The sequence below is a fragment of the Vanrija albida genome, assembly GCF_041260175.1.
Source record: "Vanrija albida strain AlHP1 chromosome Unknown contig_3, whole genome shotgun sequence".
NCBI lineage: Eukaryota > Fungi > Basidiomycota > Tremellomycetes > Trichosporonales > Trichosporonaceae > Vanrija > Vanrija albida.
In genome coordinates this window covers 1,592,570-1,610,537 of record NW_027191422.1, presented here as the reverse complement: position 1 = coordinate 1,610,537, position 17,968 = coordinate 1,592,570, and the positions used below count along the sequence as shown (strand labels likewise).

The following is a 17,968-nucleotide window of genomic DNA, read 5'->3' as shown; positions in this document are numbered from 1 at the left end:
AGTGGCACCTCCACCCCGCCGAGTTCCGCGGCCCCGTCCCCCTCGTCACCGTCGCCAGCGGCGTGATAGCGAGAGCCGAGGCGGCGAGGAGCGGGGTGGGGTGTGTGGGGTGGCGCGGCGCCCCCCCGACAGGCGCGACATCATCCCCAGCGCTCAGCGGCCGACAAACATCCCTCGCCATCACCCCTCGGCTAAGTTCCCGGGCTGCGTCGTAGCTCCGGCCGTTTGTAGCCGGCCGTCGTGGGGCCTGTCTAAAGTCCAAGTCGCGGCACGATTCCACAACCACTCACTCACTCACTCACTACAATGGCCGCTCCGGCAGTTATCAAGCGCGCAGCTGTTGTCGGCGCCGGGCAGATGGGCCTGGGCATTGCGTGAGTGCTGTGCTCCGAGCTCCGAGCGCGCAGCGCGAGGAGCGAGGCGGGGCTTCCTGCCGACCTCTCCAACCAACCAACCCCTCCCCTCCCCCACAGCCGGCACCCAGCCCGCTCCTCGCTGACCCCGCTGACCCCGCAGCTATGTCACGGCCCTGCACGCCAAGATCCCGCTCACGCTGCACGACCCGTCGCCCACCGTCCTCTCCAAGGCAGTGACGCACCTCGAGTCCCTGCTCGCGCGCGACGTCGCCAAGCGCGGTCTGCCGCAGGCCGAGGCCGACGCCGCGAGGGCGCGCGTCACGGCGCAGCAGGGCGACGGCACGGGCGAGGGGGGCGGCGACCTCGTCGCGCAGGACACGGACATTGTCATCGAGGTGAGCGGCCTTCCCCCGGCCCGACGCAGCTGACACCCCAGGCGATCCCCGAAATCACGGCGCTCAAGACGGGCCTGGTGCGCCGCCTCGCCGAGCGCCTGCCGGCCCCAGCCATCATCGGCACCAACACGAGCAGCATTAGCCTGACCAAGCTGGCCGGCAGCGCGACGCTCGCGGGCGACGGGGGCGCCAGCGCCGCGCGCGTCGTCGGCATCCACTTTTTCAACCCCGTGCCGCAGATGTAAGTGCGAGCGGGCCGGCGAGCGGGCGCAGCCCGCGAGCCTGCCGAAGCCAAGGAGCCCCGCTCACACGCCGCAGGAAGCTCGTCGAGCTCATCCCCGCGCTGCAGACTTCCGACGAGACGCTCGCCCGCGCGCGCGCGTTCGGCGAGGCGTGCAACAAGAGTGAGTCGGCGTCGGGGGGAGGGGAGGAGGGGGGCAGGGGGTGAGGAGACGCGGCACACTCGCTAACGCCCGTGCAGCCGTCACGCAGTCGGCCGACTCCCCCGGCTTCATCGCCAACGCCATCCTCATGCCCATGCTCAACGAGGCCGTCATGCTGCTCGAGAAGGGCGTCGCGACGAAGGAGGACATTGACACGACGTTCCGCCTCGGCATGGGCCACCCCATGGGCCCGCTCGCGCTCGCCGACCTCATTGGCCTCGACACGTGCCTCTCGATCCAGAAGGTGCTGCACACTGAGACGGGCGACACAAAGTACCGCCCCGCGACGCTCCTCCAGCGCATGGTCGACGCTGGGTGGTACGGCAAGAAGTCGGGCAAGGGCTTCTACGACTACAAGTAGGGGTGGGGTACAGAAGAGCACAGTATGCAGAGCATAGCAATCCCGGGTGTCGAAGCAGCAATGGTCCAGCCTATCTGATGAGCCACGGCCCAGCTTACTCACGACGGCCCCCCCCCCCCCCGCCTCCTCGCTCGCTCCGCTCGCTCGTTCGGCGCGGCTCAACAAGACACCATGCATGTCACTACACGTCACTATGCTATGCTCATGTGATGCGAGGTTAGCCAGCCAGGCTACGCGGCATGTGGCCGGCCCAGCCGGCGATGATTGTTTCTGATATTCCTTGTGGTGCTCTATCGGGCACGCCTCGTGCGCTATCGCGCCTCCTTTTCCCGCTTGGCGTCGCCGCCGGCCGGGTCCACGCCGAGCGCACCAAACCCGTGCGTCAGGCTCTCCACTCCCTTGTCCACCTCTCCTGGCAGGCCAGGTACCTGCGGCGACGGTGACAAGAGCGCGCTGGGGCTGATGTACGGCGCGCTGCCAGAGCCGCTCTCGGCCATTGACGGATGCAACGACGAAGGAAGCACCGGTGGGGAGAAGGGGGCAAACGTCGGCAGAGGTGACGTCGGGTCATCGTCGCCCAGTGTGTGCGACTGCGCGAGCTGAGATGGGGGGTGCGACAGGTCCCGCGTGTTGGACACGTTGCGGCGACCGGGCCGCGCCTCGTTGCTCGAGCCGGGAGCGCCGAATGTTGACGGTCCGGCAGACGGCGTGTTGCCGCCAGAGGGGCGAGTTCCAGGCGCGCCAAAGCCACCGGGCGAGTCGTACGCCCATCCACGTCCGATCTCGAGCTGCGCATACAAGCGCGAAGGAGAGAGCGGCGCAGAGACAGTACCCGCGGCGTTGGGGTTGTCGTAGTTAGACGCCTGGCGGCGGTCGCGGGCACGAGCAGGGTACTGCGACGGGTCCATTGCCCGCGTAACGGGCTCACGCCCTCTTCCACCGTACTCGGCGAAAGGCGAGTCGGCCACGCCGCCGAGTCCAAGCCCGGATGGGTTACCAAGGTTGGGGCCCTGGGCAGCGAGCCACATGTCCTGGGCAACGTTTCTTTCGGAAACACCAGACGCAGCGGCGGCCGAGGCAGCAGCGCCAGCGCTGACCTCGTTTGTTCTGCCACGGCGCTGGTTGGCCTCGGGGGCCATGGGACTTGGTCCGGGGCCGTTGGTGGGGCCGTAGCGGTCACCACCGGCACCGGCACCTCCAGCGTGGTATCTGTCGTGAGGCTGTTGAGACTGGCTGCGCCATCCAGGGCCGTTGGCGGCAGCACTGGCGTTGCCAAAGCCGCCGCGGCCAACCGAGAGCGTCCGGGGCGCGGGCGAGGCCGAGCGAGGGGCACGGAGGAGCTCGTCGTCGCGTTCGCGGCACAGCTCGGCGAGGGCGAGGACAGCGCGCTCCGGGCGCTGAGTGAGGATGCGAGTGGCGCGCATAAACTCGCCGCGGATGGTGTAAAGTCCGTCCTTGGTGACGGTGCGCGCGACGTTGTACGTGATCTCAAAGGGGTCCTCAATACAGAGCCTGTTGCGGTCACGGGCCATCTCATTGAGTCCTCCGACGTCGATCTGCGGGGTCAGAGTTGTCCACGACGCGCTCGAAGCAACTCACGTCGTTGGTCCAGCCCTTGCTCTCCTTTGTGAGCGGACCGGCGCGGAGCGACAGGACCATGGTGTTGAACTGGAAGTCGTGGGAGAAGTAGCGGAAGAAGTCGATGAGGCTGGAGGGTCAGCATACTCCAGCCAGACGCCACTTACAGCTCGCCGACGCTCTCAAAGTTGATCGAGGACCACTCCTGGCGGAGCATCTCGACGTCGTCAAAGAAGTAGACGTTGCGGCCCTCGAGCATCATCTCCTCCTCGGTAATGGGGCGGATAGGGGCAATGCGCTGGAGGTTGGGCAGGACCGGGGGCTGCTTGACATGAACAAGGAAGAAGAGGACCATGAGGGTGATGCCGTCTGGGGGTCAGCGCAGTACAAGCTGTTGCACCTACAAGAGGAGAGGGTGCCACGGTAGGGCGAGTTGATACGGCGGCGCTTAGCCCAGACCTTGAGGAAGAGGACGAGGGTGCGGACGCGGGCAGGGTCGATAGTGGCATAGGTCAAGAGCAGTCGCGTGTTCTCAATAGCGAGGCGGTTCTCAATGCCAATGTCGCAAGCGATACCTGATCGTTAGCGCGAGCCTAACGCCGCTACTCACCGAAAGGCAGGCCGGGGGACGCAGCGAGGTTGAGCTTGATGATGGGAATGCGCGCCTTTGGCAGCGGCTTGACGTCAAAGTTTGTCTCCTGCACAGTCAGCGTCGCCTGCAATGGCGCTCCCACGCACCCTCTCAAGAAGGTCGCCAATCATGGCAACAAAAGTGGACGGGTCGAGGGCTGCTTCTGGGTCGTCGATAAGGACGACGAGGTCCATGTCTGCATCGTCAGCCTCGAGGCAGAAGAAGCGTGGAGCCTCGCGGGGGCGCACTCACCCGAGTTGCGCAGGCCAAACGAGTTGCAGCTGCTGCCAAAGCTCAGCAGACGGGCGCTTGGCTCGATCGTCTTGATGAGCTTTTCGATGAGCGTGCGGACTCTGTACAGCGTGTCAGCGTTCGTTGCCCTGCCGCGCCCGCCTCCCCACTCACTCCTCCTTGATGGTCAGCTCCTCGGACGTCGGGAGGAGCGGGAGGACAAAGGAGAAGAGCGACGTCGAGAGGTCGCTCAAGAAGCGGCGGTGGAGGACGCCCGGGTGCATGGTGGACAGGACGTCTGGCGACAGGTTGTGGTGGTGCTGCGGGGTGTAGTGGTGCTGGTGCTGGTGGTGGTGGGGCGATATGCCGGCGCTGATGTTTGCCGTGTGGCTGTGGGCGTGTCGCGGGAGGGAGAGGGAGGGGGACGTCGCTGTCCGTGGGGTCTGCACTCGCTGCTGCGGCGGGGGGTAGACGACGGGCAGCTGCAGCGGGGTGAGGTAGGTGAGCGTCATGTCAGCATGCGTTTGCGGGGGATAGACGTGGAGAGCAAGCTGAAAGGAGGGGCGGGAGGCGCCTGACAGACAGACAATCACACGAGCTAGCTAGCGAGCAAGCGCGCGAGCGAGCATAGCCCAGCCCAAGGCGCGCCTGCTGTCCTCGTCCGTGGTATTTTCGTCCAGAGTGATGGGCCGACTCGAGCCTAGTCACCCATCATCGCCATCTCGCCACCTCGGCGTGGAGCTGCTCTCCGCTCGGCCCACTTACAGGTCAGGTGCGCTCGGCGTCGGCCTCGGTGTCGGCGATAGCAGCTGGGGGGACGAGCGCTGTGGCCAGACAGACAAAAGTTGGCGCTGCGCTCGGGGCGTGCGGACGTGCGGGGGAGGGGAAGGGAGGGGGGAGGGGGGCGTGGCGAAACCGGTGACGGTGGTACAAGTCGTGCCAGGTGTCTCGGAGCTTGGAGGACGAGTTAAGCGTCGCTGGCGGTGTGTGCTCGGCGCGTCGGGGCAAGTGTAGTCGGCCTCGGCGTCTTGTCTCGGTGTCGTCGTCGACCTGTTCCACTGACAGTGGCTGCTGGGCTGTACCGACACGCCGCTGGTCAGACTTTTGGCGTAGCTGGCGCTGGGAGGGCCCACCGTGGGAGACTGGCACGGGACTAATCCCGAACAGTTTGGCGTTATTGGCTGTATGGTCCGCCAAACGTTAAAATATTCTGCTGGCTGCAATCGAGCAGCACATGGGACCATATGGGCGCGCTCGCGTCCCTTACTAGTTGGCTGCTGGCCGGGTTAGGCGGCAGGCGGCAACGGTGGCCTCTCATGACGAGGCGCGCGGGCGACGACGTAGCGGCCGCGCGCGACACGCCTGACGCGTCGAAAATCTGGTAACAGATCTCGCACACCCCCTCGCACCCATTAGGCCTACAGGTGCCGTACTCTGTGAAGTAATGCATCAATGGTCCGTGTGGATTGACGTGTATAAAATGTGAACATCAAAAATGCCCAAATGAGTTTATCGACATATGTAAAGGGGGTGGTGCGTCTACTGTTTGTATGAGGGAGGGGGCTCGGCTCGACGGGGGAGCCGAGCGGGTCGTGATGGGGTTGGTCGTGTTGAGGGGGTATGAAATGGAGCGAAGGTTGATGGTCAACACGATCAGTGTCGTGGAGGTGTTTTGGTGGGATGCCGAGGTCAAGAATAAGAGATGCGTGGCGTGACCGCCACGCTCAGTGGTTGCGCGCCCGATCCGAACCAGCCAGGAGTGACTCGTGCAGGCCGTCGGCAGAGGCATCGTTCCGAAGCTGGATCATGTACACATGGCCAGAGCGCTGGCCGTTGGTTGAAAGCTCGATGGCGACGCCCGTTCGGCCGACGCGCTCCACGCCGTCCGTCAGAACAATCGTCGAAATGAGAACCTTCTTGTTCGACTCGACGACCAGCTGCTTGACGTTGCGGCCCTGCTCGACAAAGAGCTTGAGCTTGGCCGAGCCGAGTGACTTCCACTGCTGGTGGCCGTTGTTGAGGAAGACCTTGCACTTCATCTGCGCCGTAATCGTCGTAGGACCAGTAAGCGCAGTGATCACCTCCTCGGTCGGCGACGCCGGAGGCGTGTCGTCATCGTCGTCCGGGTACTGCTGGTTCTGCTGCTGGTACTGCTGCTGCTGCTGGTGCGGAGGCACCGTGACCTCATGGAACGTTCCCATTCGGGCAGACGGCGGTTGCACGGCCTCGGGCGCACGGAACGCCTCGGCAGAACGCGACCGAATCGGCGGCGCATGCTGGAAGTGTTCGGGGTAGCCAGACGGCGCACCAACGTCCGAGAGATGCGAGCCGTTGGCACGAATCTGCGGGATCGGAGGCAGGTCGTCGCGCAGGCGCATCCCCTGTGGCCCGCCTGCGCCGCGCGGCATTGGCGCAGCGTAGTCATTGTACGACGGGCCTGCTGGACCTTTGGGAACTGGTGGAGGAGGCATGTCACCGTAGCCCTGAGGCTGAGGGGTGTACGGGCCCTGCTGGCCGTACATGGGCTGAGGCGGGGGGCGGTTCATGTTTGGAGGCATCGACTGCGTCGAGAGGGCCGAAACGGTCGAGTAGCTGGACTGAGCCGAACGGGTGGAGATCGCACGGTTCTCGGGCACCATTGGCGATGTCGGCTGCGACATTAACTGTCCGGGAGACAGCGTGTTTTCGCCACGGCCACGAAGGCTCGCGCCTCTAGGAGGAGGGCCCGACGAGTTCGGGTTGGTCCAGTCGCCTTGATTGAGCGACATGTTCTGCATGTGACCCGTCAAGCTTGCGTCATAGTGACCGTGCGAGCTGTTGGAGACCGGGGACATGGGGGTGGGGTACCTTGCCGGAGGGTTCGTGTCGATCCGAGGAAGAGGGCGACCGCCATCTGCAGGTGGCATCGGGGGCGTGTTGACCATGGGCGGCGTGTGGGACACTGGTGAAGGCATCACAGGCGTCGGGGGAGCAGTTCGAGACTCTGAATAGGCGTGAGCATTGTTCCAGCACGTCAGCAAGCGCCACTCACTGCCAGATGCAAAGTCGATGCACTCTTGGATGCTCTTGACCATCTGGTCGCGCTCAATCTCCGAGTTTGCGTGGATGACAAACGTTTCCTTGCGCATGACGGTGACGGCAAGAACGTTGCTCTGTTGACCCTCCACAACCACCAGGTGCTTACCCGCCAGCGGCGGGTAGGCGAGCCACATCTCTGGCATGGGGCCGCGCTCGCCAACGCGCTCGGGCTGTTCACGGGCGACCTGCTGTGCCTTGGCTGCCTTCTCACTGGCCTCCATACGATCAGTGATCAAGAACAGGTCGGTAAGGATGAAGATGTGGGCGCGGCGGTGGACGACCTGCTGGCCGGTGGAGGAAGGCGTGAAGAAGACGGTCGCGTCGTGAGATGAACGGATCGAGCGAGTGTAGGCGAGACCTGGGGGGTTCATCTGCAACTTGCATTTCTGGGCGGGTCAGCGTCGCCACTACCATTGCCACTCACCCTCGGTTGCATGCTGAAGAGGTCGATCGTTCTCTCCGCGTCGATGCGAAGCTCGAGGTCCGTGACAGGCGAGTCCGCCGTGGTCACCGTCAGGGGAGGAGGGCGACCAGGCGAGGCAGCCGCGCTTGGCGGCGCCGAGGTAGCAGAGGTGCGACTGCTCTCCTTGCGGCTGGTGAACGAAGACGATGTCCTGTTTAGTCAATACACAGTGACTCGAGGCTTGACTCACTGCGAATGGGTGTCCGCTGAGCTACCATTGCCTCCACTGTTGCGGCTCTCGAGCTGCAGCTTCTCGTTTGGCCAGGTTTGCTCGACGGCAGCGCCGCGGGCAGCGTTGGCCGTAGCAGGGTCTTCCTCCGAGACATCAAGCTCCAGCCTGCGCTCGACATCTGCGATCAGAGTCTCGAGACGCTCGTTGGCGTTCGCGAGCAGCCTGTGGTCGCTCCGTCCCTCCTGAGTGTTCTTGAGCAGACGAGTGTAGAGCTTTCGGTAGTACCGCAAGCGAGTGTAAGGAAGGATGAAGAGCGCGTCGAGGGTCCACCGTTCCACAGGCGGCGATGGGGGGCAAGAGATCGTAACTTCGTCGAGGATCGGTGCCAGAGCTGGGTTTCCAGAAACGGGCAGGTAAGAGTCGAAGCCAGCTAAGTAGATGGTACCGTAGCGGCCGTACGACGGCTCGAGGTCGTCGATCTACACCAGGTCAGCGAAGGAACGTGCGACGGTGCGAAAGCCAACCACGCACCCATCGCATCAGCAAGTCGCCCAGCGCCTTTGCATTGGCTGGGTTGGCTGCAATGTCCTTCAACCGCTGCGACCCAGTGTCAGCTTGCCCCTAGTACGACGGCCGTATCGCCATCCCGTCAAGGTGCTTACCACGGCAAAGGCACGGTTGGCCCTGTACACTGCCTCGATGCAGCGGAACATGGCGTCGAGCTTTGGGGGCGGCAAGTTGCGTCTTGACCAGGCTGCAGCAACGCGCTGGGGGTGGTTAGGAGGCGCCGAGGACGTGTGTACTCACCCGAATGACGAGCGTCAGCTGTTCGACGTAGACCTTTTCAGTCTCGACGAGGTCGTCGAGGGGGTTGCGCTTCGCTTGGGACTCGTCGACGGACGGTCCCCTGCGGACGCCGTTTGCGCCTTGGGACGACGACTGGGGCGACATTGGGCCTGGTGCGTAGCCTGAAGGTGCTTGGCCGTAGCCGTTGAGCGCGTTCCAGGAGGCAACCTGGTCGAGATTTGGTCGCTGAGGATGTTGCGTGACCGAGGGTGACGGGAAGGAAGGCATTGGGAGGGCCGTCCGTGATGGGCCCGCCGCTGGTTGGTACGATGCAGCCGACGGCGCCGGCGCGTACATCTGTGTCGGTGTGGGGGGGTGCGTGTGCTGTGTGTCGTGGTGTGTGTGGTGCGGGGCCGAGGTGGGTGACTGCGTCGGTGGTAGGTAGGGTGGGGTATAATCAATCCATATACGGAGGCGAGGGTGGGTTTTGGCTTTTCGTGTTGTTGATACAGCTGCGATGTGTGCGAGAGCGAGAGGCAACAAGCGAGAGGGGTGAGGAGGGAGGGAGAAGGGGGAGGAAGGAGGATAGAGTGGTGCCAGGCAACGCGCGCGCAACGCAGGCAGGCAGCAACGAGTGAATCGACGAGTGGGTTTGGAGAGTTTGGATGGGGTGGGGTGGGGTGATGAGGTGTGATTGAGGTAGGTGTGGTGTGTGTCGAGGCAGGCAGCCTTAGGGAAGAAGGTGCAATGGCCCAAGGTGGTGGGTTGCAGGCTGGGTGCTTGCTACTGCAGTAGTGTGCGTTGTGGGTCGCAAGTGGAATTGGCCTGAAGCCCCCCGGAACCAAAGGGTTCACTGACGAGAGGGTGGTGTAAGGGGAAGGCGGACGAGGGAGGACTGAGGCAAGGGGGAGGGAGCCGCCGGCCGACGCCGAGGGACGCGAGCCAAGGAAACAAGGTGCGATCGACCAACCTTGGGTCCAGATGGGATCGTCTCAACCGGTGGGACTTGTGCTGCTTGACGCGGGCCGGCGCGTACGTGCCTAGACGTTTCCAACAACAACAACGCTGCAATGAGTAAAGAAGCAAGACGCGGTGAGCTTATGCACCTCGGTCGGTCGGTCGCGACAAACGAGCGAGCGACGCGTGCTCGAAAAAGATTGTTTTGGAGTAAAGTGGGTTCAAGCTCAACAAGGGGAACCGACAGCGACTAGCTGCGGCGGCGGCGGCAGCAGCGGCATCGGCGGCCTCTTGCATCTCAGAGAGACTACAGACTACAGCTACGGCCCGACTCTGCACAGCGAGTGGTCACGGTCAAGAGCCAGGCCTTGCTTGCAAGGATCCTCGCGCCTGCCTGAGTGGTGCCGCGTCAGACTGAAGCTTTGTGGATGAGGAAGCCGCGGAGGGAGGAAGGGGTGGTGTGGCAAGGCCCAAGGGAAGGAGGGAACGTGCACCGTGCACGACGCGCAAGAGCACCAAGACTCTGTCAAGCTGCCCAGCATGCCCAGCGCCCAGCCCGCTCGCATTCCTCGGCGCCAACGCGAGTCCCAAGTGGCGAGGAACATTTGGTAAGGCGAGCCGAAGGGGGCCGGGAGTGGTGGTCTGTCCGGGTCGGGTGCTGTGGGTGCTGGGAAGGCGGCCGTCCTTGGAGGCGTCATGAAACACGCTCGACACACTGGGCGCCGGGCGCCAGCGAGCGCCCCCCCGCATGTGCGCCAGGGTGTCAGCCAAGCCAGGCGAGCCAGGCTGGACCCGCAAGGCGCTGCAGTCTGTTCAAAACAGGCTCGTCAGCGGCAGGGAAAAACGGCATTCCCCGACCGACCCTGTGTGTGCAACGCGTTTTGTCGACGCGCGTTGACAGAGCCCCCGCGCGCGCTCAAGGCCGCAAGCCCGACCCGCGACGGGGTAGACGTGCACATATCTCCGTGTCCTCCGGCCCCAGAGGGCCAAAGCATTCCATTCCACCGCGGGGACTCGGGTGGTCTATGCAATCCCAGCTGCACTCGCGCACTCGCGCACTCGCCCCTCCTGGCCCGTCCTGAGCGCCTGAGCCCTGTCCCTGGCGTGTCACTGCCGCAGGTAATGACTTTAATCAAATACGTCTATGTAGGTAGCTTGAGCTTCGCACTAATGCCTTAGCTACCACTCCGATTTCCCAGGGTGTAGCCCGTTTGGGAGCCACTGTGTGTGCTGTCATCACCCCCCCCCCCCCCCCCAAAGGCCTGGGTCGAGGCCAGCAGCGCGTCGCGTCGGCGGCCTTAGCGAGGTGGTGTGCATGTAAACGACGTGCCGTCAGAGTGAGGCTATAACGGGCCGTTTCATGTCGAGCAGCATCAACAACGTTTATGGCCTGCCTGTACGAGTGCCGGCAGCAGGCCGCAGCAGACCTTTATGCACTCGAGATGGGTGCACAAGGGAACAACCAAGTGGGCAGTCCAAGTGTTGCCCTAACAAGGTCCCGGGATGATTAACAGGTACGCGGCAGGGGTAACAACGGAGACAGTGATGATTAAATGCACATTGTCTGCGGCGACAAAGGCCGGTGAAAGCGGTGGTTTGTGACGGCCGCCTGGCGGGGGCCATCCATTTGCTTGACCTCTGTCAACAAGAGTGCGAAGGCGCGACGCCGACTTCGCACCCAGGAGTGACGTGCTGGTGGCGCGCGGCGCGGTGACGCAGACACCTGTCTCGTTCCGAAGACAACCAAGCGGGAGTATTTCCACGTGGCAATTACACTAACAATGACGTGTTGTAATGGGCTATTGTGACACGCATAATTTCCTTTTCCGGCGATCGTTGAAAAGTGCCACGAGTGCTAAATGATAACGATAGCGGAGGGAGTCGACGCGAGCGGCGGCGACATTGCACACCGGCCGAGGGGGAAGGGGAGGGGCAGCCGGGGGTGGGCGTGGGCGACTCTGCAACGCCCAGCCAGCAGCCAGGGGGTAGCGAGCCGGCGAGCGACCGACTCTTGAACACTGCGACTGATCATCGACGCAACGACGCAACGGCGCAGCACCACTCTGCGCTTACTCAACTCGCATCACACTGCCCACAACGCCAACTGCGGCCTGGCAACCCACACCTGCAAAGACGCCGCCGCCGCCGCCTCAGCACTGCCCGTCGCCGCCCGCTCCGTCCGTCGCCCATTTCGCAAAGTGGCTCAACCTGCATTGTTCAACCACCAAAGACTTTTATCCATCACTCTCCTTGTACAACATCAATCTCACACACTCCACCTGCATAGGCTAGCCCACCACCGCCCGTCGAGCCACCATGGCCATCGACGACACTGCACCCACATCCTCGGCCGGCGCCGCGGCCGCGACCACCCCCGCTCCAAAGGCGTCGCCTCCCGTGTCGACAGACGGCCGACGGACCAGCACTCGCCGCTCACCAGCAAAGCAGCAGCAGCAATCCCAACCACAGACGCCGGCACGCTCCACGCGCTCACTGTCGGGCAAGGCATCGAGCGAGCATCCCCAGGGGCCATCGACCCCCGCATCGGCATCACGCCCAAGATCGGAAACCACAAAGAAGCGCAAGCCGACCTTTGTGTCATGTCTCACCTTCCCCGAGGTCGGTTCCCAGCCCGCTCCCATCGTCAAGGAGGAGCCCGATGCCGGCGGCCGCTCGCAGCGCAAGTCCAAGGTCGAGGCCATGAACAAGATTGACCGTGCGGGCACTCCTACCGCCGTCGCGGCCGCTCCGGCCGCCACCTCGTTTGTGCCCCCGCCGCCGCCGCCAGCAGGTCCATCAGTGTCGCGCAACCCGCTCAAGAAGCCGCACATTGTCAACCCCCCGTTTGACATCCACTCTGTGCGCACCTCGGCCCCGAGCGACCCGGGACCGACCAACGAGCAGCGCCTGTTCGACCTCCCCACATGCCCCGCGTACCGGCCCACCGCCGACGAGTTCCGAGACCCCATGGCGTACATCGAATCCATCGCGCCGCAGGCCAAGAAGTACGGCATCTGCAAGATCATCCCACCAGAGGGATGGCAGATGCCCTTTGAGCTCGAGACGGACTCGTTCCGCTTCAGGACAAGACTGCAGCGGCTCAACTCGATCGAGGCGGCGTCGAGAGCAAAAATCAACTTCCTCGAGCAGCTCAGCATGTTCCACCTGCAACAGGGAGACTCCAAGGCGCACATCCCCGTCATTGATCGCAAGCTCTTGGATCTCTGGAGGCTGCGCAAGGAGGTGAACAAGCTCGGCGGCATCGACGAGGTGAACCGCCTCAAGGCATGGACAAAAATCACAGATCTCTTGGGGTACAATACGACATCGTCCCCGCAGGTCAAAGCGGCCTACACGCGCATCATCCTGCCTTTTGAGCTCTTCGCCCTGCGCGCAAAGAATTCGCCAGACTCTCCTTTGACGCCACTGCCTCATGGTACCACGAAGCAGCACTCAGCGCCGCCCGTGTCCAAGCTGTCCCCTGGCACACCATCGCAGGGTCGCATGAATGGAGTGCGCCCTTCTCCGCGCACGTCGCCACGCGGCCGGATGGGCTCCCTCTCCTCCGCCCCCTCTGTTCTCAACTCGATGTCGACTGGGCCGGAGGCTGGACCTTCCTCGGCAGCCGCCAACGGCGCTCTCGGTCCAGCCGCAAAGATTCGCATCACCATCCCCGCCGGCATGGGCCTCGCCAAGGCCGGCAGCAGTCGCAGCAGCGATACCGAGCTGAGTGAGCTGACCGAGCTGAGCGACGTCGAGTCGTCGAGATCTGGCTCCAACACTTCGTCGCCAGATGGGCCCACAAAATATGAAAAGGGCGAGGTGAGTCGTCTATTTGGTGGTCCGTGCTGACTGTGGCAGGTTTGTGAGATCTGCGGCCTTGGAAACCATGCGTCCAAGATCCTTCTCTGCGACGGATGTGACCGCGGGTTCCACACGTACTGCTTGGACCCACCGCTCGCCTCTGTTCCAGCAAACGACGAATGGTTCTGCACCGCATGTCTGCTTGGAACGGGCGATGATTACGGATTCGACGAGGGCGAGGACCACTCGCTCCCGACTTTCCAGGCTCGCGATGCCGCGTTCACCGAGGCCTGGTTCAACAGATACGCCCACAACCACTCGACTCCAGGCAAATTCTCCCGCCAGATTGGCAACGTCTCTGTCAGCGAGGCGGACGTGGAGCGCGAGTTCTGGCGCCTTGTGGAGAGCCAGGACGACACTGTTGAGGTCGAGTACGGTGCCGATGTCCACTCGACGACACATGGCAGCGCTGCACCAACCCTCGAAACCAACCCCACGAGCCCGTTCGCCCACGACCCGTGGAACCTGAACAACATGGCCATTGTGCAGAACTCGCTTCTGCGGTACATCAAGTCTGACATCTCGGGCATGACGGTCCCGTGGATCTACGTGGGCATGCTCTTCTCGACGTTCTGTTGGCACAATGAGGACCACTACACATACAGTGTCAACTACAGTGAGTGCTAAGCGCTGGCCCGACCTAACTCTGCAGTGTTCTGGGGCGAGACCAAGACCTGGTACGGTGTGCCTGGCGCGGATGCGCACAAGCTCGAGGCGGCCATGAAGAGCGAGGCGCCAGAGCTGTTTGAGCAGCAGCCAGCATTGCTCTACCAGCTTGTGACGATGATGAACCCCGGCCGGCTGAGACAAGAGGGCGTGGATGTCTTCGCCTGTGACCAGCGGCCGAACGAGTTTGTCATCACGTTCCCCAAGGCATACCACTGTGGCTTCAACCACGGCGTAAGTGACCCCAACTGTCCACAACTGACGCCCAGCTCAACTTCAATGAGGCGGTCAACTTTGCCCTGCCAGACTGGCTGCCCGAAGGCAAGGAGTCGGTCATCTGCTACAAGCAGCACTCAAAGGCTCCCGTGTTCTCGCACAACGAGCTGCTGATCACCATCACGCTGTACTCGGACACCATCAAGACGGCTCTATGGCTTCAGGACTCATTGAAAGGGATGGTGGTCGACGAGACTGCTCGCCGCACAAGACTCCGAGAGCAAATTCCAGAACTCAAGGAGACCCTGGTCGAAGAGGACGTTCCTGAGGAGCAGTACCAGTGCTGCGTGTGCAAGGGCTTCTGCTACCTCTCGCAGGTGACCTGCACCTGCACCAAGCTTGTCACCTGCTTGGATCACGGAGAACACCTTTGCAACCACGACTGGTCGACAAAAACACTACGAAAGCGCTTCTCTGAGAACCAGCTGGAAGACATCTTGGATGCTGTAGTTGCACGAGCCTCGCAGCCGGAGCAGTGGCAGGCCCGATTGGACTCTCTCCTCGACGTTGCTCGCCCCCCGCTCAAAGTCATTCGCCAGCTCGTTACGGACGGAGAGCGTATTGCGTACCCACTCCCGGAGCTCGAGTCGTTGCGCCAGTTCTCTGCACGGGCTTCGGCCTGGGTCGACCGTGCCATTGCTATCGGAACCCGCAAGAGCACCGGTCGACGCCGCAAAGGTCGCCAGAGCGAGGGCGCAGACGACGAAGACGTCGATCGCAGCCCTGAGGGCATCAAGGCACTGCTTGAAGAAGCTGAGCGTCTTGCCTTTGACGCCCCGGAGATCCTCCAGCTGAGGCAAACGCTTGCCTCGATCGAGAGCTTCCGTGCCCAAGCGGAAGAGATCCTCAACACACCCGACTCGGAGCTCACATACCAGCAGTGTGAGACGGCCATCATTCTTGGTGAAAGCCTCAATGTGGAGCTCCCCGAAGTTGCCGCACTGTCCACAATTGCCGCACGTCTCGAGTGGTACCACAAGGTCGAGGAAGAGGTCGACGACCGCGCTCTGCAGTACAGCGACATTGTCAAGCTTCTCGACGACGCCGACAGGTTTGGCATTCCCAGCGACCACCACGCGGTCGTTGAACTGCGTGCACGCGAGCAGAAGGGAGCGCTGTGGAAGCAAAAGGTCGACGGCGTCCTTTCCTCGAGGTCGATTGCCATCGCCGACATCATCAACTTGATCGAGGGACAGGAGTACACGCCGACTTCGCTCGAGACCATGCGCAGCCTCGAGAACATGCGCAAGACTGCTCTCCAGTGGCAAACCACTGCAAACTCCATCCTCGTTTCGAACGGATCCATGGCATCAGCGCAGCGGCTCGTCAAGGCCGTGAAGGCCGCTCACGGGCCCCTCCAGCGCATCCACATCCCCGAGGTCACCCAGCTGCAGGGCGAGCTCGACTTCAGCGCCAAGTGGCTCAAGGAGGTGGCCGACTACATCAACGTGCCTGTCAACAAGGTCAACACGTCGCTCTCTACGCTGCTCTCGGAAATCGAGGGTCACCTCGACGAGGACGACGATTTGCCAAACAACCGCTATGCTTGCTTCTGCCGCGACGCGCCCACTGCCACGATGGTCATCTGCCAGACCTGCAACGGATCATACCACCCCAAGTGTGTGGGTGTCAGCGCCAGCAGTGCGCGGGCAGTCGCCACCGCCAGCGAAACCTTCCGCTGCCAGATGTGCGAAAACCTCCAGTACGACGACCGCCCGTCCTTGAACACGCTCGGCAGCTATGTCGACCCCGTCAAGTGGACATTTGTCATCCGGCCGCCAGAGTTTGGACTGCTCGAGACTACCCTGACCCTGGTGGTCCGGTACTGTTCGCTGCTCGTGCCGCACATCGATCCGTTCTATGCCACCACCAAGGTCGACGTCGAACTAGTGTCTCACTTCCTTCGCAAGATGTGGACGCTCCCCGTGGTTCTCGACGCCGTCAACAGATCCGACAACAAGCTCGTCGTCTTTGAAGAGTGGCTCTACCGCCGTCTCCGCGAAGGCCTGTCGTCTGGCCACAGTGCTTCAAACGGCAAGGTGGCCAGGACTCGTGCAAGGAGGCCAAAGTTCCTGGTCAATGGGATCCGTCCTAAGGAATTCTACTGCCTGTGTACCGGAAAGCAGGCCCCACTCGACGCCCTCCTCCAGGTCGAGTGCTCAAAGTGCGAACAGGGCTTCCACCTGTCGTGTGCTAAGGCCCCATTGAGTGCCTTGCAGGGTACCCCATGGCGCTGCCCATTCTGCACCGTCAAGGACGGCAAGCCACCCATCAAGGGTGTCGATCTCCGCATCCAGATGGAGGACAGGATTGGCACCGACGAGTTTGTCGACTGGCGCCAGACGATGGCCACGTATGCCGAGGACCCCATTGTCACCCGCCTGCCGCCCAACCCCGACGCTGTGGTGCTGATCTGCAACCGCTTCACCAAGCCTGCGCTCCCCGACAACTTTGAGCGGCCTGTGTGGGTGGAGCCCGAGGAGACGGACGGGCGACGCAAGCGCAGGAAGACGGACCCTGCGCCGCAGGCTGCCAGCGCAGCGGTGGCAGCGCCGCCACCTGCCGTGCAGCAACCTCCGATTCAAAACGCGAGTGCATCAGAGCGCCCGCCGCACCCGCCGCACCCGTCACACCCACCACACCACGCGAACGGTGTCGCTAGCGGGTCCGCCCCGGCTCGTCCGTTGCACCCGGCGGTCGTTGCTGCTGTAAACGGCGGCGCTTTCAACCCCCCACCAAACGGCTCGGCCCACCCCAACCAGCTCCCACCTCTCTCGCAGCAGGTCCCGCCGGTGCCACACCCATCGCAGAACCTTCCGGCGCAGAACGTGCGCCAGAACGGGAGGTACTACTACCCCACACACTCGATCGTGCCGTGGCAGAACAGCGACATGTTCTCGCAGTTCCAGGTCGCTGCCGGAGGACCGGGTGGATCAGGTGGACCCAGTGGGCCCGGTCCTGCGGGTTCTGCGCCTCCGCGCAGCTCGCACTCGCACTCGCCCCCCGGCCCCGGCACGAGGTCGCCTGGCCGCCCTGCGCACCGCGCGGACGGCCCACTACCGCCGCCAGTTCGCAGCCCCCCAGCCCACGCTGCAACTGTGCCCGCCAAGCGCCCCCACCATGCCTTGGACGACGTCGTCGCCTCCATCCCAGCCTCGCTCCCACCCGAGGTCGTCGCCTCCATCCCGGCGTCACTCCCACCCGCGGTTGCTGCCACCATTCCAACCTCACTCCCGCCGGCACCCATCGCCCACCGGTCCCCGCCGGCGGCCGAGGTCGCCGGCCCGAGGTAGAACACCCCCTCCCCCCGCCAAACTCTACATTCACTCCAAGGGAGCCACTAGTGCCCCTACCACACCATTGTCCCACGCGTTGCGCGTGCCCCCCGGTGCCCACTCGCAGAGAGCTATGTCGACGGTGCCTGTTGATATCTCATATTGGATGAGTTGCGTCGCGTCGCATGTACTTGTACGCTGAGGAAGGGCTGTCGCCAGCCGGCAACTACCTCGGCGCGCACGCCGCGGTGTCCCCTGCACGTACCCCAGGCTCCGCCCATGGCCTGTCGCTAACAAGGCTCCGCATTAACGGCTAGCAGCCAACATTAATCTAGTGCACTCAAAACCCACGCCGGTGTGGCCCTACTAATCTCGGCCAGCTGACGTCGACGCTAGCGGACTGTGGCACATGTCCCCGCCAACATGTCGCACCATC

The 17,968-nt window shown here is 63.4% G+C and overlaps 4 protein-coding genes across 4 annotated transcripts; 2 read left to right on the top strand and 2 right to left on the bottom strand.

The window, feature by feature from the left end:
• Positions 1–306: 306 nt before the first annotated feature.
• Positions 307–1,555, top strand: Q8F55_003910 (uncharacterized protein; the record flags this gene model as incomplete). Its single annotated transcript, XM_069352437.1, has 5 exons — positions 307–374; positions 517–751; positions 793–992; positions 1,070–1,155; positions 1,233–1,555. 5 exons carry the CDS (start codon positions 307–309, stop codon positions 1,553–1,555), a joined length of 912 nt encoding a protein of 303 aa, XP_069209855.1.
• A 311-nt stretch (positions 1,556–1,866) lies between these two features.
• On the bottom strand, positions 1,867–4,279 carry Q8F55_003909 (uncharacterized protein; the record flags this gene model as incomplete). Its single annotated transcript, XM_069352436.1, has 8 exons — positions 1,867–3,111; positions 3,155–3,263; positions 3,301–3,502; positions 3,538–3,708; positions 3,744–3,831; positions 3,872–3,960; positions 4,017–4,117; positions 4,170–4,279. The coding sequence occupies 8 exons, from the start codon at positions 4,277–4,279 to the stop codon at positions 1,867–1,869; spliced, it is 2,115 nt and encodes a 704-aa protein (XP_069209854.1).
• Positions 4,280–5,719: 1,440 nt separating this feature from the next.
• Q8F55_003908 (uncharacterized protein) lies at positions 5,720–8,782 on the bottom strand (the record flags this gene model as incomplete). The annotated part of the gene is made up of 7 exons (XM_069352435.1): positions 5,720–6,978; positions 7,027–7,459; positions 7,498–7,687; positions 7,727–8,187; positions 8,240–8,305; positions 8,371–8,475; positions 8,516–8,782. 7 exons carry the CDS (start codon positions 8,780–8,782, stop codon positions 5,720–5,722), a joined length of 2,781 nt encoding a protein of 926 aa, XP_069209853.1.
• Positions 8,783–11,767: 2,985 nt separating this feature from the next.
• Q8F55_003907 (uncharacterized protein) lies at positions 11,768–17,550 on the top strand (the record flags this gene model as incomplete). Its single annotated transcript, XM_069352434.1, has 4 exons — positions 11,768–13,273; positions 13,313–13,931; positions 13,968–14,215; positions 14,251–17,550. The coding sequence occupies 4 exons, from the start codon at positions 11,768–11,770 to the stop codon at positions 17,548–17,550; spliced, it is 5,673 nt and encodes a 1,890-aa protein (XP_069209852.1).
• Between the last annotated feature and the right edge of the window lie 418 nt (positions 17,551–17,968).